Source organism: Bombyx mori, chromosome 28 (assembly GCF_030269925.1).
Source record: "Bombyx mori chromosome 28, ASM3026992v2".
Lineage (NCBI taxonomy): Eukaryota > Metazoa > Arthropoda > Insecta > Lepidoptera > Bombycidae > Bombyx > Bombyx mori.
In genome coordinates, this window is record NC_085134.1 from 10,396,116 (window position 1) to 10,416,544 (window position 20,429).

General features: G+C 37.3%; 3 protein-coding genes across 6 annotated transcripts; 1 reads left to right on the plus strand and 2 right to left on the minus strand.

Annotated features, from left to right (window-relative positions):
* The first annotated feature begins 610 nt into the window (after nt 1–610).
* LOC101743107 (5-hydroxyisourate hydrolase) lies at nt 611–4,000 on the plus strand. Its single transcript, XM_004924299.5, has 2 exons — nt 611–1,944; nt 3,838–4,000. The coding sequence occupies exons 1-2, from the start codon at nt 1,687–1,689 to the stop codon at nt 3,922–3,924; spliced, it is 345 nt and encodes a 114-aa protein (XP_004924356.1). The 5' UTR covers nt 611–1,686; the 3' UTR covers nt 3,925–4,000.
* A 144-nt stretch (nt 4,001–4,144) lies between these two features.
* Nucleotides 4,145–10,272, minus strand: LOC101743253 (RNA-binding protein 5). Of its 3 annotated transcripts, none has more exons than XR_209675.5 (4): nt 10,058–10,272; nt 7,865–9,949; nt 5,568–5,618; nt 4,145–5,219 (listed from the first exon to the last, which is right to left on the minus strand). XR_209675.5 is itself a non-coding variant. In XM_004924300.5 (3 exons), exon 2 carries the CDS (start codon nt 9,941–9,943, stop codon nt 7,865–7,867), a length of 2,079 nt encoding a protein of 692 aa, XP_004924357.2. In that variant the 5' UTR covers nt 9,944–9,949; nt 10,058–10,272; the 3' UTR covers nt 4,145–5,618. The 3 variants fall into 3 exon arrangements, 1 of the variants encoding a protein (XP_004924357.2); XR_005246405.2 differs by having other exon boundaries at nt 10,064–10,244; XM_004924300.5 differs by having other exon boundaries at nt 4,145–5,618.
* Nucleotides 10,273–12,490: 2,218 nt separating this feature from the next.
* Nucleotides 12,491–18,607, minus strand: LOC101743533 (uncharacterized). 2 transcript variants are annotated; one of them, XM_062676852.1, is made up of 7 exons: nt 18,393–18,607; nt 18,232–18,316; nt 16,980–17,140; nt 16,130–16,276; nt 15,438–15,578; nt 14,831–14,932; nt 12,491–13,868 (listed from the first exon to the last, which is right to left on the minus strand). In XM_062676852.1, the coding sequence occupies exons 2-7, from the start codon at nt 18,236–18,238 to the stop codon at nt 13,731–13,733; spliced, it is 696 nt and encodes a 231-aa protein (XP_062532836.1). In that variant the 5' UTR covers nt 18,239–18,316; nt 18,393–18,607; the 3' UTR covers nt 12,491–13,730. The 2 variants fall into 2 exon arrangements, with proteins under 2 accessions (XP_062532836.1, XP_062532837.1); XM_062676853.1 differs by having other exon boundaries at nt 12,491–14,352; nt 18,393–18,586.
* Nucleotides 18,608–20,429: the final 1,822 nt, after the last annotated feature.

A 20,429-nucleotide genomic window follows, 5' to 3' on the forward strand; every position in this document is an offset into this window, starting at 1 on the left:
GAAGCCATTTCGATTATGGCAGTATGTTCTTTTCGGACGCGAATTTTTCTATTCTTAGGAAATTAGATATTGTGCAAAATAGAGCATTACGAATAATTACTGGTGCTATGATGTCGTCTCCAATTAATTCCTTGGAAGTTGAGGCTGGTATTGTTCCTCTATACATACGAAGAAGTTTTATAATAGATAATTATTGCCTTAAGCTTATTAGCCGTGATAATCAAGTAACTTACAGGTATTTGAAGTATGCAAATATTCCAAATTATAATTTAATTCCGCTTCCTAATTCTTCATCCATATCCAGTGCCATAACGTACTTGAATTTTGAATTTCAGGATGTGGTATTTTGGTCTACCCTATTGCCTTGTTTCGAATATAACTTTCATGACATGTTGAGAGATGTGGCTATTGATCTAATCAAGTTTAAATCTAAAAATGATTTTCTGGAGTTCCTTGAAGATAAGACTGATTTTGTTAAAGTGTATACAGATGGCTCTTAAACTAAAGATAGAACTAGTTTTGCATTTTTTGATTCGTCCATGAACATAGGATCAGTTTATAAATGTAGCAATTTTTTCTCTGTTTTTTCGGCTGAAGTACTAGGCATTATATATGCTTTAGAGCACATTCGAGTAAATTACTCTGCAGGGGACAAAATTTTAATTCTATCTGATTCAATGAGCGCCTTGCAAGCTCTTAAAAATAAATGTATTAGTGCATCTGTAAATTATTTAATTTATAAGTTAAGAAGTTGTTTGAGTTTTTTGTATTTCAGAAATATATTTGTTGAATTTTGTTGGGTGCCAGGTCACTCTGGTATTGTGGGTAATGAATTTGTTGATAAATTAGCGAAATCTACAAAAGATATAAATATTTCCGATTTTAAAGTTCCGTACTCAGATTTAGTTTATTCAATTAAACAAAATATGATGAAACGTTGGTCTAATTACTTGTCTAAGTCCAGAGAAACGAAAGGTAAATGGTTAGCTGAAATAGTCCCAGTACCTAGTACTAAATCTTGGTTTGATAATTTTAGATTCTTCCCGGGAAGAGCCTTTATATCGATTATTTGTAGATTACGTATAGGCCACGGTCATTTTCCTGCGCATCTTTTTAGATTAAAGTTAAGTGAATCAGCTGCATGTACTTATTATAACTCTGGCATGTGTGATCTAGATCATATTTTTTTTAATTGTCCTGAATTCAATCAACAGAGATTATTGTTTAATGCATTATGTAAAGACACAGGCTTAAAATCTATTCCTAATTCCATTCAAGGTATTTTAAAGCTTCCACAACTATTCTCAATAGTGTATAATTTTGTACTTCACACTATAGGACGACTATGAATGTATAATTCATGAATGTATCATAGGTCTCCTGCTTATGTGCAAGTTTAATTATTTTTTTATAACGACTCATGTTCTTTTTTGTTGTTTGTTAAAAGAAAACTTGTATTTTTTTATAGTAAGTTCTTGCAATTCATTTTGTCATTAATTTGTTGTTTTCAATGATTTGTAATTGTTTCTTGGTTTGGTTTGTTTCTTTTATTTGTGTTTTTATTGTAAGTTCTAGTTCATGTTCTATTTTTTTGTAAAATTAGCTTAAGCTGATGGCCGTGTTGCCAATGCTTTCAATAAATTAAAAAAAAAAAAACACAACGCCCTGAGCTCGCGCCTCGCAAACATGTCTCGACCGATTTTATCTACACATGTTCTGGATACCAGTACCGGGAAACCGGCTAATGGTTTAATTGTAAAATTATTTAAAAAACGTGACGACTCTTGTTGGACTTTGTGGCACAATACAGTGACATCTAGCGACGGCAGAATACAATTCCCGTTTTCAAAAGACTTCATGGCCGTCGGAATTTACAAATTGAGGTTTAATGTCGGAGACTATTATAATAATTTGAATAAGGAAACCCTTTACCCTATTGTTGAGGTATGTAAAAAATATATTGTTTAATTCAACTTAAAAAGATTCAGTTTCTGACTAATTTATGGGAAACTAAAGAGCGACTAAGTACGATATTCTTGAAAGTTACAAATTTTAAGATTCTTGTACTTGTCTTGTAATCGATGGATCTCTAGTAACTACGTCGCGAGTCTCTGTTTATCTTGTTTAATAAATTAATAAACGCGACTGTGACGCCTTTAGTCGTATTCATCCCAATGGCTTTAATCCAATAACACCTACCTATGTAGGTTGGTGTGTAATTCATTATAAATAAAGCTATTAACAAGACAGATTGAAAGGAAGGGAAGCCACTAAATACAGTTTTTACACGACGGGCGAGAAATCTATAGGTACTATCACTAGGCCTAGGCACTAGGCTGGGTCACGAGCTCGTAAGAATCAATAGAAATAATTTCGAAATTAATTAACACCAGTATCACAAAGTCAACCGTGTGAATGAACTAATATCTCGATTTATCAGCAAGTCAATACCGACGACTATACAGCGTGACCTTTGTGGGTTACAGATAGTGTTGTGGTTCGGCTGACGTTGACAGCGACTGAAAACCTTTTGGGCAACGGCAGTCTTTTATTGCCACTTTAGGTAGGTCATAGATTCATCTGACGATAAGTAGTCTCCGTCGCTCACAGATATTACCATTACCAAGGACTCTGCAGCCATTAATTAATCTTTATATAAGGCTCGGTTTTTGCCGCCATTTTCATGTCTAAGGACCACAACAACTTACCAGATGAATGACATGCCTGATGGTTCAAATTGTCAAAATTCTATATTCAAGCATCGTTTGGATCAAGTTTTGGTTACGTTAATGGATAGAATAGTTGAAATTCTGTCTCTTTTTACCACTGACGTCAAGTAGGTACTTACCTACACGTAATGCAGAGGTCATCCCTAGTACCCGGGACGGACGCATCTATCTCAGTCACTCAGTTACAAAGAGCGACTCGGATGTGGTCCTGTTATTACCAATGTCCATGAGCAACGATGAGCACTTTCCACAAAGTGGGCCATGTACTAGGCTGCCTCTGAAGGCAATAAAAACATTATGTATTCGTAGACAGTAAAATCTCCCATTCGTAATCCATACTCAATATTAAAAATGCGAAAGTGAGTGAGTGAGCGAAGTTTGTTCGTTGTCGCCATTAACTAACCAACCGATCATACAAGTCATCAGGAATACCGAAAGATACATCGGGCATCTTTCTTCTAGATAAGTATTCCCAAGGGGAGGATACACAAAAAGTGAAATGAAAGTTAACGAAATACGCTTCGTGTTTATTTTTTTCCTATGCTGATAGCCTTGAGAGCCTATATCAGCGTTACCCAGCCTATAGGTCCCCTCGGGGCTCAAACCGGAGGTGTTGCTAACACTGGCCCTAGCAAGAGCAGTGCTTCGCTGAATCAAACCAACTTTTTTTCTTTTTTTTTCATTGCCCTTGTAGGCAGACAAGCACACGGCCTACCTGATGGTGAGTGGTTACCGTCGCCCATGGACTTCAGCAAGGCCAGGGGCAGAGCCAAGCCGCTGCCTACCGCTTAATACTCACCACAAGCCGCGTTTGAAGAAGGACATTTCATAGCACTCGGGAAGCACCGTGGAGGAGAGCTCATTCTAAAGCCGGATGGTACGTGGCAAAGAAGATCGCTAGAAACGCACTGTGGATGAACTTAGTGGCTCCAGGTAGTATGGATGAACTCTACTCCGGTGGCGGGCGGTGCGATGGTAAAAACGAGATGACGGCATCATCTCGAACAATTCCTCAGAGCACTCTGATCATGAACTGATTTGGGTTTCGTTAACGTCTGTCCGGCCGACGTTTAGATGCCTACGTAATTAATAATCTTGACGTTTTCAGATCGTGTTTAACACAAAAGAGGACGAACATTACCACATACCGTTGTTGCTCAGCCCTTACGGATACTCTACCTACAGGGGAAGCTAACTAAAATCCTAAAATTTTACAGAAATCTAACTATACGTAAAGCATTGTATATGTAATAATAAACAATTTTTGGCTACTTTTTGGAGATCATTTAATAATCTACCGCGCGAGTCCTTAAATGACCACAGAGTTCATCAAAACTCAAATGCATATTATTATTTTTTTATTCATAAACGTAACATTAGTTGGTTAGTAAGGTAAAATAATTATAAATAGTCCGTTATGTATAGAAATATTTATTTTAAAATATTAAAGACCGCGTCACATTTTTTTATCGTACATATTTTAAATGCACAATACTTTTAACCCACGCCTTACAATCATCGAATCTCGAAAATTTGTTCAAAACTAACTGCTATAAATACCTAAGTAATAATGATAATAATAATAAGACTGAATGAAAAATTTAAAAATCCCATTTACCCAATACTACACATATGCTAGTGAAATTAAAATGTACCTAACTATATACACGTATATGTTAATTGCTGTTTTTATTCTTTTATTAAAATAAATCATTCTTTTATTATCGAATAGAATCCATCAACAGACGTCGTTGTGATGTTTTACTAGGACGGCAAATTCAATCGACTAGTATGCACTTATTGAGTACAAATTATAAGTTACGGGAAAATGCTACCGTACAGCTGACAAGGGCGCATTTCGGCGCTTCTATATAAGTTTAGGATTTCATGTATATACATTTATTTTAACAACAATTATGCAACTTGATTACCTACCTTTTAATACTAATCTCTGTAAATTATTTATGTCTTTATTGTAATAATCATCATTAAATTTAGCTTAAATGAACACCTATGTTTAGGCTTAATTTAATCTTGTACAAGAACTCATCTTCGACAGGCTTTCATTAGCTAGACCTGTATCGACCTAGCCAACGTAATATTCACAAAATCAACGCAGATTAACTTAAATATTGACATTCATCAATGAAAATACATTAGTTTCATTACTTTAGCGTAATATCTTGCCCCGAAAAACACTAGAATTAAAATATTACTTTAATTTTTGGGCTTATTATTAGAGCGTGTTTTTATAATATAACCTACCTATATTTATCTTTATTTACAATCAAACGCAATCTCAAAATTCCTTACTACATAATTATTTTATATATATATACATTAAAGTTAAACTATACACGAAACGCTACGGAAGAAAGCTAAATATTTTTAAAATGGCGTTTGATCAATTCATTTCCGATCCAACGAGTATAAAATGAAGTACTTTTTAATATTTTGTTTGGCACGTGGTTCCAGCTTCGCGCGTAGACTCTGCAATGTAAATTGTCAAAAATGTCAGTGTTATCTCTTGGTTCACAACACCTTGCACAAACTAGTCACAATTCTTCACGCTTTTTGTCTTCTGTTTCCATTGTGTCTTAATCATTCGGAGATCGGAAAGGATGTTGACAATTTCTCATAAAAAAAAATTAAATCTAGGAACGTTTGTACTATTTCCCAGAGTCACAAAGAAGAGGTAAAAATAAATAGGTTGTTACCGAAAGTGTCAACATCAAATTTTGCTGTAAAAATTCACGATAAAAAGGCAGTCACGACGTTTCCCACATAAAAAATTATTCACCTGTATGAAAAAGGTCACTTATAATATTAATTACTCACCGATTGTCGAATACGCGTGTGACGGGAGCGTTGTAGAATTCCAGGTCGAATCTATTGTAGCGAAACCAGAATCAAAACATTAGATTATGATAAATTTGCATTTGCCGTAAACCATTTCCCCGCTTTTGTTTTTGATAATTACAATTCATTTACTTAAAATTTTCAGTTATTATTTTTTCACTCAGCACGTCCAACTTCTTGTTTTCATAAATGTCTCAACATAAATGTCACAAAAAGCAAACATTCCTTGATATTATGTTCCAACTAATTTTCGCAGTTCCGCATCAGTTTGTATAAATAACATTAAGAATATTTTAAAAGAGAGTTCACCTTACACTTGTTTTCTCTTGGATGTAAAAAACAATAATATACCTACCACAAAGGCCCTGTCATCAGATAAATAAAGGTTTCACTGAGACAGATATTATTGGCGTGAACCCTAATAGCAGGTAAACAAACAGCAAATAATTACAGAATTTTATGACAGATTCTACAACCAAACTTTTATTTTGCAAAAAAAATATCTCCATGAACAGAGACCTTTATGTGGTCAACAGGCTTATAGAAGTGAAGAAAAAGGAAATTTTAGATGATCTAATCAACATATCATGACAATGTGCTGTTTCGTTAATATATTTTCCTGATTGCCAATAATCAATAATAAATTGTTATAATTAGTAATTCAATTTAGTGTATTTATTTGAAATATTTAACTTTAATATTAATTGATACTTTCCATATACTTGTTAGTTAATTCAAAGATGAATTCCTACACGCTCCTTACACATTAGTAAGTCACAGGTAAATGAATCATAAGTAAGCTACATCTGTGGGTCGTAATGCAACCTTGCACAATTTGGTAATCACAAACTTTAGTGCAGCAAGACTATCTATCAGGCATTACACACTTTACAAAGTAGGATTATAGCAATGCAAAAGAAACTTCAATCCCATATCTCAACGCAGACAATCGAATGCTCAATGCCGTATGTTGTCATCATTGTGTAATCTGTGCATTGTATCTCATAAAGAACACAATACTCCTACAATATCATTAAGAATGTCAATATTTTATAGTCTTGATTGTGAAGTTGCAATTCAACTCAAAATCCGGTAAAAAGCATATTTTTATGTATGATATTATAGTGAACAACGACTAGCAGATGTAAGAGATAATGATATTTCTGCAGTTACCAGCATTATGATCATGGGAGTACTTGCAATATTGTTGAAATATAGGGAACTTATTCAAAGTGTGAACATGATATGAGTCGACTATTATCAAAGCCGGCAATGTGACTTTTGGACAATTATTGGTAAATCAGAAAAACGAATTATTGACTTTGTATTCCATTGGCAGTCACAAAACTCTTCTGAACGACATCTTAGATAAATAACAGGTTAAGTATTAACCTTTATTTAATGCAGGTTTTGAACCATATTCTTTGAAGGAGACGATTATATTCAAATCAATCTGTATTGACATATCAATAATTTTTTTTTGTCCAAATGCACAGATTGCCACCTTTGATAATAGACGACTCATATATAATAGTGTTTATGATGTTTGTAATCTATTTTACTAATAATTAATATTACTTTTGTAAAAAAATTATAATCCAAATTGTCCATATCTTATGTTACGTCATTATAAATTAAATAAAGCATACTAATGGGATGATCTAAACTTAATAAAGCCAAAGCGATCCAAAGGGTAAGATGCCCAGTGCATTAGTGTATAGTGATGCACCGGTGTTTGAATCCCACAGGTGGGTACAAATTTTTCTGATGTAATACGTACATAACAAATGTTCACGATTGACTTCCACAATGAAGGAATAACAATGTAATAAAGTCTAATCCGCAAAATTATAATTTGCTTAATTACTGGTGGTAAGACCTCTACAAGAGTGAGTCTGCACAGGTAGGTACCACCACCCTGCCCATTTCTGCCGTGAAGCAGTAATGAGTCTTGGTTTGAAGGGTGGGGCAGCCATTGCAATTATACTGAAACCTTAGAATTCATATCTCAAGGTTTGGCATTTACGTTGTTGATGTCTATGGGCTACAGTGACCACTTAACACCAGGTGAGCTGTGGGATCGTCCACTCATCAAAGCAATAAATAATAAAAATAAATGTAAATTAATTCCAACCAGTAACATTTTCAACAGGAAGATTAGTTTTCTAATTATTTAAAAAAACTGGTTAATTTTGAGGATGACAACGACTAACCTGCAGCTCCTTCCTGAACTGAAAAGAAACATTAATTTTTAAGACAAAATGAAAAATACCCACCTATTTCCCTTCTTCTTGTCCAACAACTTCTTTATATCTTGCTATCATAAGTTTCTTAACTGTATCGCGATATGTTTCACCAGGTGTGGGAGTGTATATACCTCTTTTCTGCCCCAGACCAGCTAAACTTGGCCTCTGTTCTGCTTCTATGGGAGCTATTCGTCCCTGCTCAGTCTTACCTAAACCTCGACCTTCCGACCAGCCCATTTTTTGCAGCATTTTACCTCCTATTGTATCTACTACATTTGGAGGTGGGTGCGGGTTAATGGGTGGACCTATTGGTTCAGAAGGCTCATAACGTTTTCTTATCATTGGAGGCTCATCTTCACCAAATTTCATACGTCGCTCAGCTGCCCTGTCTCTATAACCATTCATCTGTGGAATCAAGTCATTCTTCTTCCTAAATTCAACTAGATTTTGTTTGTGCAAGTCTGACATAACTTTATGCTTATTCAACACTTCTACAGAAGGGAATTTCCTTTTGCATAACAAGCAGGTTAATTTGTCCCAGTCAATAATGTCATCATCATTATCAAATACTGGTTCTGAGATCTTTTTGACCAAGAATTCATCTGTGTTGGGAGGTGGGGATATTTCTCTTACATGAGTTAATGATGGTCCAGCTCCTAGTACTGAAAAACCAATGTCTGCTGAGCCTTTGCTAGCACTTGTGTCAGTTGGCTGTTCCATAACAAAGTTACTCCGAGCATTCTCTTTCTTTTGATTTAGAGTCCGTGCCCATCTTTCCATATCCTTAGCTATCTTTTTAGCTACTTTAACTTTGTCTTCTTTGTCTCTCCTTTTCTTTTCATCAGGCTCCTTGGCCTCTCTTTGTTTGTTTTGTTCAGCATTCTGAGCCTGTGTTGCAGCAATATAAGTGTTTGTTTTACCATCCCAATACATATATTGACTGATTTGACTATTATAAAAATATTGTGTCTTCCCATCATAGTATAAACAAGTTGACGGGTCATAATAGTAACCAGATGACTCATCATACATGAATGTTCTCACATCTGGGGCAGGATAAACTGTCTTCCCATCACCTATGGGTACATTTGTTTTTGTAGTTTGGGTAGTACCAGTGAAAGGTACAGCACCAACTGGCGTCCATGATAGCTGTCTAGCCTGGGCTGCCGATATAGCAGACTGAGCTACTGCAGCAGCTGCATTGACTCGATCAGCCTCAGACATTGCTTGAGTTGTTGCACCACTGTACGAAGACATTTGAGAGTAGTATGACGTATAGTCAACTTGTGTTGGTTTAACAATTTTTTTAGGTTCATTGTAAAAGCTTATAAGCACTTCTCGACCGTCAATCCTTAATGGTGGTTGGAGATTCACCAACTCTGTATGTGCTGTTGTAGAATCTGCTATGGAGTTGAAATTGATGTAGGCGAGACACTTTGATGCACCTGTTAAAGTTTCTCTACCAATTGAAATACCTACAATTAACTCTAGAACTTCTTTACTGCAACGTAGTTTAAGCTCTTCCAATATATTTTCTTCAGTAGTCAAAGCATCTAGCCTCCTAAAGAGTAACCTCTTTGTGATGCCAGGTGTTTCGACTACACCGTTACGATCCCCATCACCTCCATAAACTACACCCTCCGATCTTTTCCCATTACAAGTTCTACGGTAACAGACCTGACGTCTTTTAAAGTTGTATAGACCACACTTGCAGATCCAATCACCCGGTGATGCGTTGTTCTGCACCTCATCCTGGTGCTTGTCCTTTTCTATTTCCATATCAGACCTGTCCCTCTCACGACTATCGGATCGACTACTAGACCGTGAGCTCTTTTTGTCATCGCTGATGACGGGCGGCGAGGGGGGCGCGGGCGCTTCCTCGTACCGTTTTCTGTCGCGTTCTCGGTCACGGTCGCGATCCCGGTCGTGGCGGTCACGCCGAAAGTCGCGCTCGTGACGAGGCCGTCTATCATGCGAGTGTCGGTGTCGGGATGGCGACCTGCACTCAGGGCTGACGTTCCTAGGCTCCCATACAGGCGACCGATCGCGGAGTTCCCATTTGTTGGTGTCCCACCTCGAGCAGCGCTCCTCTCGACTTCGCCAAGACATCGTAGCCTGCGAACACCCCGCACGATCAGATACTTATACTCACTGATGATTCCTGTCTCCGCCATGGTTGCTGCGCAATGCGTGGCTTTCTTTTTCAATGTAGCTTTTACTCACGTTTACCTGCTGTAACGTAATTACGAGTAACTTCCCTAGTATCTTAACACTTTAGGCCGGATGTTAAATTATTTACTTTAATAAAGTGCACTACACTTGAAAATTCTGTGATCGTAATTAGATTATTTCCTTTCATAAATCATTACAAAAGACTGACGCCATATTTTTACTCGATATTTTTCATTTTTTTTTAAAGGGATTTTATGACCTGGTAACAAATACCTTTAGGTCAAGTATTATTTTAATTTTAATGTTAAGTAACTTTTTTAAATGAAAATGATATTATGAAATGAAATGAAGTTGATTATTATGAAACATGGCATGAAGTGAAATGAAAACGAAATGAAATGATATGAGATGAGATGATATGGGATGAAGCATAATCTCAGTAAAATGGTGGTCATGGTGGTGTAACTATACTGAGACCTTAGAACTTATATCTCAAGGTGGGTGGCGCATTTACGTTGTAGATGTCTATGGGCTCCAGTAACCACTTAACACCAGGTGGGCTGTGAGCTCGTCCAACCATCAAAGCAATAAAAAATAAAAACATAAAAAAAATAAAAAATACTGAGACTTTTTCAGTGGACTTTTTGGAAGATCCCGAGAAGTTACGTTCAGTGGCTTTGTTTCATTTTCCCACATTTATGCACTTTCACAGATACTAAACCGTTAAGAAACCACCGTTATTACACATTTAAACCTGAAGAAACTGACTGACTAACTTCAAAGTAGTATTAAATGATTTATGCCGTAAGGTACATTAACTCTACTTGTCTAAGATGTAATGCTTCTTCTTCTTCTTAGTTGAATACTTCATTGCTGAAAGTAATGTAATGCTACCAATACATAAACTGTACCATTTGAAATGATTTATGCCGTAAGGTACATTAACTCTACTTGTCTAAGATGTAATGCTTCTTCTTCTTCTTCTTAGTCGAATACTTCATTGCTGAAAGTAATGTAATGCTACCAATACATAAACTGTACCATTTGATTTTCTAGTACCATACCCTCTCTTTTATTAATGATGTATTTATTTACTCTTTAACTAAAACTACATAAAGACTTTGATCTCGTATTTTTTCTTGAATTTTTTCGCGGTTTCTTTACATTAAATTAGTTTTCGCAGTCATTTATTTATTTATTTATTTAATGGATCACCAACAAAATATGAAACACTGGCTTAAACATAGGGTACAAAAATATCAAAACATGACATGTGCTCACTTAATTATAGGTAATCACAGCTAACATCTAGTTCTAGTACCAAATGATTATAAAATTAATTAATTCTGTAAGAAAAAACAAAAAATAAAAGGAACAAAAAGAAATCAGATAACATTTTTAAAAAGATTTTTAAACAGCAAAAAACCATCAATAAACGTATTATTGATCGAAGATAAACTACATAAAAACAAATAACATGAGAACAATTAACATGGTTTAGGAGCAAAATAGTTTCTAATTTTTTTCTTAATGTCATGTCATAAAGTCATGCACGATTCGACTCTCATAATCATTGGCACTTTTTAAATTTAAAGTTTTTTTTTGTATCATCTCAAATAATAAACAAAAAAAATAATAATGGCAAATAATGAAGCCACAAAAATGATTCACTTTTTTTTCGGGCCGCGGTCCGAACCTCTTACGAGGTCCCCGCGTCTAGGGGGCGCACGGGGTATGTGGGACTGGTCCGCGACTGTGAGACCGTCGGCCCAAGGATGTTTTCAGGACCCTACCGAATAAACGACTCCCCTGTACTCTTCTCTCAAGCATCCGATTCTCTCCGAGGTTAGAACCCGGATAAGGCAATGGGGTTACTGCGGTCAACACTTTTTTTATTGCTTAGATGGTGGTTGAGCTCACAGCCCACCTGGTGTTAAGTGGTAACTGGAGCCCATAGACATCTAGAACGTAAATGCGCCACCCACCTTGAGATATAAGTTCTAAAGTCTCAGTACAACGGCTGCCCCGCCCTTCAAACCGAAACGAATTACTGCTTCACGGCATAAACAGGCAGGGTGGTGGTACCTACCCGTGCGGACTCATAAGAGGTCCTACCACCAGTAAAAAACACTATGAGCAGACGGCGCAGCTCACCCCAAGGACGCCCGGCTGACGGAGCCTTCAAGGAGAATCGAAGGTTCTAAAGCGGCCGTCTCGGCACGGCCACCCAGACGGTGCCCCTGGCGTCCCTTCACGGCAGAGCTGACACGCACTTGTAAAGTATATGCAATTTTCATTGTCCATGAGCAACGGTGACCGTTAGCCCATTGAGTTTCTCGCTGGATCTTCCCAGTGGGTCGCGATTCCGATCTGCTAGGGTTAGTGTTATCAAATCCTCTTAGGTTAAGCCACCAGCGGTTAGCTGGAATAGTCTCATAGGCTACCGGGGACCAGGTAGGGGAAAAAAAGTGGAAATGAAACTCATTTGCGGTACTTAATCCTTTATTGGTATATTGTAACATCGACCTAACACTAGACGGTGCACAAAAGCTTTAAATTCATTAAAACGATTTAAAAAATGAGTCGATTATGATTAATTTCATTGACGACGTATTCATCGCTCTCCCGTACTAATGAGAACAATGCAAGTAATATGATTTTGCAATTATTTTGCAAACATAAGTATCAGCCCTGCCACAATCTGCGCTATATTGTTAGATTATAGTACGAATGTAAAATATATTATTCAAATATAATTATAAATTTATCGGGACTAGTGATTATATGTTTACAAATAATAGCACATCATCACACATCAAAGCAAAATTGATTTTTCAAAATCATAATTTTACATCAATTTCCTTAAATAATATAGATTTTTGCCGCTGAAACTAATGATCCACATAAAATATTGTACCTAATGCATATTATATTAATATAAGAGATTATAAAAATATTGATTTAAAACTACATTAAGTTGTATTAAACATCTGTGAAGTAAATAATATAGGAAAGATTCACATTTAGATACACACAAGTAGCTGCTAAAAGTAAATGGTGTAAGTACCTACGTAGTTGTCATGTGTACACGTGGACGACTGTGGTCGCAAATAGTCCGTGGCGGCTGGACAGCTCCAACGTGTCTAGTTGCAGATGCTATACAACATCCGCTTCTAAATGGCTATTGTAGGTAGTCACTACAGTACAGAGATTATATACTCATATTAAAAACTATTACGAAGAGTCATGGTTTTTTTGTTAATATAATAAACGTTCGTTGGGAATGAGTAAACAGTTTTTAAATATTGTGGAATGTGAAACACAGTGAAATGAAAATTTCCATTTAGAGCTTGTTTCTAAAAACACAGACTCAAAAGTTTAAGTTCCAGGGCTGCGAGTTATTAACCGCACATGTATCTGTGGTAGTGAAGTTGAAGGTCCCTAGAGTATTGTAGTAGGCGGAATTTTTTATCTGGATGTTTTACTCAAAGTATCCTTCAAAAACTTATAACGTTTTTTTTTACAAACATATTATACGAATGTAAGATCGTAAGATGTCATTTTCGCAAAAGAGAAAATCAATTAAATCAATTTGTACATATGCGAAGTACTTGACAACAATTTTTGAAATTTCATTAATCGAAAACATATTATCGATTTTGATACACAACATCGCCACACTATGAAATATGAAACGGTGGTCAAAGAGTAAACGAATTCAGTTTTAATCTTTTCTGCCCGTGAGCAGGTGTTCTCTGAGAGTACAGATTTCGCGCTCGATGTTCTCGCGCGCGGCCGGCTCGAAGCACGCGAACTCGGGCGAGTGGAACAGCTTCGGGATCTGAGAGAACTGGTTCAGCACCTGCCACAACGCACAACGGGCTCTACAACTATATACATGAGAATTTGGGGAAAGTTAAAGAGTAAGCAAAATTAATTTATGTTTATTATACTCAGTAAATTTATCAAAACTCCACACACAATATCAAAAAAAGGATTGTGTGGTTTTATGAAACCACGGTAACAGTGAAACTTTTTTCACATTATAGACATTTAACTCTGACAAACATTTACATTAAACACTGACAAAAACAAACAAAATAGCGTGGAGCACTGGCACAAATGAGTAATAGTCTTGATACACTAGACGGTCAGCTGATGCGAACTATAGGCGCCGCCATATTGGCCTTGGCTGCTCTGACGAGCGCCTTTCACTTTATCCCTACTCCGCGGCCGACCGTCACGCGACATGCGACACACAGACGAAAATGTTTGAGACGATGTAATAAAAGTTTCACTTTAAAAGGTTTGTCGACATCACAGGAGACCGGAGAGCTGGCAGTTACCTTGGACAAAGAATTAGTCTAGCTATTCAAAGGGGAAACGCTGCCAGTATCTTCGGAACCTTGCCTAAAGGTACTCCTTTTAATAATATATTTTAGTTATTATATTATTATTTTTTAAGGTTTTTTAATTTTAGATTCATTGTTAGAGTTGTTTACCAATGAAATATAATATATAATGGGCTTATATTACATTTTATGTAATTATAATATGGATTAATGTAAAATGAGATAATATATGTATGGACATTATCACATTGGCCATTCATCAAATAAATAAATACCATAATATTAAATGATCTATCGATATTAAAATTCAAACATTTGTATTTATTTTATTTGTTATACATACATAAAATGATTTTTGTACTTATTTTAAAGCTAGATTTTAGTTTAGTTTATGGCAGAGCGAATCTAATTAGAGCTTTTGCAGGTGCAAGGACGGAAATATATTATAAGGTTTTACAAAAAACTATTTTACCTTAATTCGTAGTTCGACGTAGTTGTCCTGGGTGAGCTTCGAGTACTCCGCCCGCACTAGCTTCGCATGAGCATCGTATTCTTCGCGAGAAGCGGCCAAAATCTGAATGTAATCATCAGTATTTGATTCGACAAAATAGAATATATTACACATTCTAAAAAGTATACTCATAAACAAGGGAGTAAGTATATAATGTAATATTGTGAACCCTCACAGTTTACGGCTCCATATGAACATCTAACTCCGCTTTCAGTTCAGCAATAAGACCCAACGTTATGATATCTAAGGGTGGCAAATTTGTTCACGGCTGTGGGTTGCCAGTACCTCCTACTTTTTTTTTTCCTACCTAAGCTGAGAGCCTTGAGAGGCTATATCAACGTAGCCTTAACTAGTAGGTGGGCTCACGGGGCTCAAACCTGATGACGTTGCTAACACGAACCCTAGCAAGAGCGGTGCTTCGCAGAATCTACCACCGGATCGGAAACGCGACCCACTGAGAAGATCCGGCGAGAAACCCAGTGGGCTGTGTCTGAGGGTTCCTCCTACTGTCAGCATTAAAGCGACGTTTGTAAGCGTGGAGTATACGGTGTGGTAATAGTTTAGAGACCGCCAGCTCCAGGTCCCCGTAGAGCAGCAGGTCACGCAGGGGGGCGGGGGGGCCGGACGGGCCGCTTTGCCAGCAGGCGCAGCGCCGCGCCTCGTCGTCCGTCAGCAGCGACACGCAGTACGATGTCAGCTCTTCTTGCACCTGTATTGATACAGAGATATGTGCAGGGAAATTAGTTTAAATTTGTAAAAAATATTTATTTTCTATAGTAGCATCGGATGACAAAAACTTTAGTAGTTAGCAAGCACGCGGCGTTCGTTTTTTGGGTAAGAGCATTGACTTCGCTAGCCTCAGGTCACCGGTCCGAGGCCCTCACCTCTCGTTGAACCCCGCGCACTCCCTCTTACAAATCTTGTTAATTTAAAAACTAAGCTAAAAGTTTTGTTAACTTCTTTTAACGAAACGAATCCACCACACAAACAGACATACACCAAATATACTAGTCACAGCTCCAAACCCATATTCAACGCGTCGCTAACACTAGTAATAAATATATTTTTTTCAATTTTAATTAGAGTACTTAATAAATAAAAATATTGCCCTTGTAGGCAGACGAGCATTCGGCCCATCTGATAGTGAGTGGTTACCGTCGCCCATGGACTTCAGCAATGCCATCGCCCATGGAGTTCAGCTATGCCTCGCCCATGGACTTTAATTAATTCAATTTTTATTTTAGTGTCCATTGCACTTACAGATACCGGATGCGTTTTCAGGAGCTCGGACATTAATTTAGCGCAGTCTTCGGTGGGTGTGTGTCGCAGTACGATTGCCAGTTTGAAGGCGGCCGGCTGCATGACGTCATCGATGCCCTTTGTGATCAAGTTCTGCCAGACCCCCGCCTGATCAATTATATATTACATACAACAACGCTTATGTGAGTTTCTATGTGAAGACAGCCGGCTTCGTTCTAAATGTCAAGCTGTTTGGAATACTTAAATGTAATAAAAGAATCGTAGTTATGAAAAAAAAATACAATTGAGGTTTAATTTTTAATTTCTTCTTTCCGAAATCAAGATTCATTCGGAGTTCCCGGTGGGAAACTTTACTGGACATTAAAATCGAGCGATCCCAAATTAATAATTGTAGCTTAAACAAAAACGTCTTCTGGGAAACTTTGTCAATCTGGTAATCTCGATTAGGATATTAGGCCAAAGTATAATAATAATTGTATTCTCATCGTTCCTTGACACATGAGTAAATTTTAAATTTATTGAACGTTTTAAAGTTTGCGAAAATTACGCTGCAAGATTCCGTTACATAGATAGTTAGACACAGAAAACGGAAACGGAAACAAAAGCCTGTTGAAAAACAACGTTTTTCATTAAGGTGCAATAATAGAATTTGTCTTATAACACCAGAACATCACATTATTTTATTGAATTGACAGTCCCATCTAATGTCTTGTTGAAAATGTATACCTGGCAGCACTGATTTGCTATAATAAATTCTAGATTTCCACCCGCAGCATAATGTTTTGTTTCAAGCATCATGTATATAGACGTGTATATAAATTTCCACAAAATACAAATATGTAACTGTAACCTGATAGGCAACGCAGTTTCTTAGGGAATGCCATATGGAATCCGGTGGTGAAGCTTCTACGATTTTCTTCCATGGGTCGTCCGCTTCAGGTATTCCAAGTGTGGTACATGCCGCGTACCAGATACGCTCCGCCGAGCAACCTTGACGCTCAGGGCATGACACTATAGTCACAGATATTTAACTTTTTATATGTATATACATGTGAAATATTTTTGGAGCTGGCTATTTAATTTTACATCAGATTCATCAATCTTATATCAAGTCAGAGCACAATAATGGTCCGATTGTTCAGCTATTGATCATAAAACATAATATGCGACCTCGCTCCACTATTTGCTACTGCATTCCTTCATCATCGAATGTATATATAACTATTTACAGTACTAAGCTCACAAAACATGCTACGTTCAGTAATGCTGACTAAATATAAAGCAAATACGAGGCTGCGTCATCGGCGAACTAGGTATCCTACGTCGAAAAAGAGCGACGACTCTGATTTATAAAATATTTTTTTATTTATTGAATTAAAAATCGGTTAGTCGAATAATAAAATTACAAATGAAACTTTTGTACCCGGTGTGACCTATTTAAAAGTTTTGCGAATTTAAATATCAATTTTATATTATTCATTGCCACCGGTTACTTTTAAGCGGCGATGTATGCAGTGCTACTACAGACTACTACTTATTATTAGTTTTCAGTTAAGAGACAGCAATTTAGTACTCTTGCCGTAAATTATTGAATAAGGTGAATAAATTCATTTATTAATCAAACTGAATTTATTTTGTCATGTCTCTTTTTTTCTGCCTTAATTAGTAAACAAATTTACGGGTCACACTAAATATTCTACTTGTTTAAAAAAACGGTCTTTTTGTTTTCTCGTAGGTACCTTTATGAAAAATCCTATGCTAAAGCAGAATGCTTTAATCTAATAATTTCAATGTTTAAGACATTTTAACAAAAGCACTAACAATTCCATTAATAATCTATAAAGCAAGCAATTTTCAGAATAGTATAAATGTTTTTCTCTATATTATTAAGAAAATATTATATCATTTAATTTTCATTGTACATACGTATAATTATGTCATGTCTACAAATTGTAACTCTTTGACCAAACATGAAGTAATAATCAAGTTTTGTTATTGAAACCTGTCACTTTTTTCTTAAAGAAATAGTGTTCTTTTTTTGTATATCTATTTGTGTATAAATTAGCCTAATTATATTTTAATAATTGAATATGTTTAATCACCTCCCATACTCGATTCTCCCCACAAATTGAGCGCTTGTTCCAGTTTATACGAGACCTGACCGCTTCCGCCGCGCCGACGTCACAACTGTCAAGTAGCCATATTCAATCAATAATGAATTTTTTTTTTGGAGATATCACATTTTTGACCACATATTACTTACAATATACAACTGCTGACGGTTCTGTTGGGCGGTTTCGTTGTTTTCTTTTGTTTTAGAGCGTGTCAAACGCACGGGACGCACACGATCGAGTGTCATGGCCGCAGCTTCAGCAAAGGGAAACCCAAACTAGTGATAGTGAATGCGCCGCTGCGCACCAGACTCGATTGTGAGCGCACAACGGTAAATATCGATCCATTCGAATCGATTCAAGAACAGTAAATACAAAGCGGCGCGGCGTTTTGATTTTCCATTGAAAATAAAAACATGCAATTGAAGATTCTATACTTGAACACATTTTGAAAACGTGCTGCTTAAATTTTATAACATTTTATACATAAATTTTATTTTAATTCATTTATTTGCACTTTAGAACTAAATAGATTTTTATATTGGTGTAATTTTATTCACTTGACCTACTATCAATTTGCAAAGCATCTTCGACTCAGATTAATCGATAATTTACCAAGAAAAAGTGTGTTTCAACTCTAATCCCAAGGGTCGTAAAATTATTTGAGATATATGTACGCATGCGCAATGTCTCAGAAAGCCTTTTAGGCCTCCTTTAATTATTTATAATAGCAACAGAAAATGTCCCCTATCAAGTTGAGATATAGTTCATAACAAGTTACACCATAGATTATACACTTAATATATTTGAGAAGTTACACATTATCAAAAGAACTTGAAACTAAGAATTTTCAGACGCCTTTACGTTTTTCAACATTCAACTCTATTGGCCGAGAAGTTACAAAATTAACAACAGCAAAATATTTATCCTAATATAAAAATAATCTTATTCCTCAGAGTTGAGTATCAATATTGAAATTCCATAGTATTAGGTATGAGTCATCGTTTGTCTCTGTGGAAACAGCCGTGAACTTGCAAGCCACTGCGTAGAAAGTAGGTTATCACGTTAATTGACCGTCCGATTAGTCTCCTCCCGACGATAGGAAAAATTTACGAACGGCTCCTTAGGAAACGTCTCTGGGATTTTGTTACCGCGAACAAAATTCTCATAGACGAACAGTTCGGATTCCGCTCTAAACACTCGTGCGTACAACAAGTGCACCGCCTCACGGAGCACATCCTGATAGGACTAAATAGGCGTAAACAAATCCCGACCGGCGCCCTCTTCTTCGACATCGCGAAGGCGTTCGACAAAGTCTGGCACAACGGTTTAATTTACAAACTGTACAACATGGGAGTGCCAGACAGACTCGTGCTCATCGTACGAGACTTCTTGTCGAACCGTTCGTTTCGATATCGAGTAGAGGGAACTCGTTCTCGTCCCCGTCAACTGACTGCCGGAGTCCCGCAAGGCTCCGCGCTCTCCCCGTTATTATTTAGTTTGTATATCAATGATATACCCCGGTCTCCGGAGACCCATCTAGCGCTCTTCGCCGATGACACGGCTATCTACTACTCGTGTAGGAAGATGTCGCTGCTTCATCGGCGACTCCAGATCGCAGTAGCCACCATGGGACAGTGGTTCCGGAAGTGGCGCATCGACATCAACCCCACGAAAAGCACAGCGGTGCTCTTCAAAAGGGGTCGCCCTCCGAATACCACTTCGAGCATCCCACTCCCTAATAGGCGCGCAAACACCTCCGCCGTTAGCCCCGTCACTCTCTTTGGCCAGCCCATACCGTGGGCCTCGCAGGTCAAATACCTAGGCGTCACCCTCGACAGAGGGATGACATTCCGTCCCCATATTAAAACGATACGCGACCGTGCCGCCTTCATATTAGGACGTCTCTACCCTATGCTTTGCAAGCGAAGCAAACTGTCCCTCCGTAATAAGGTAACTCTCTACAAAACTTGCATACGCCCCGTCATGACGTATGCAAGCGTAGTGTTCGCTCACGCAGCCCGCACCAACTTGAAGCCCCTTCAGGTTATTCAATCCCGATTCTGCAGGATAGCCGTCGGAGCACCATGGTTCCTGAGGAACGTGGATCTCCACGATGACCTGGAGCTTGACTCTGTCAGTAAGTATCTACAGTCGGCATCGCTGCGCCATTTTGAGAAGGCGGCACG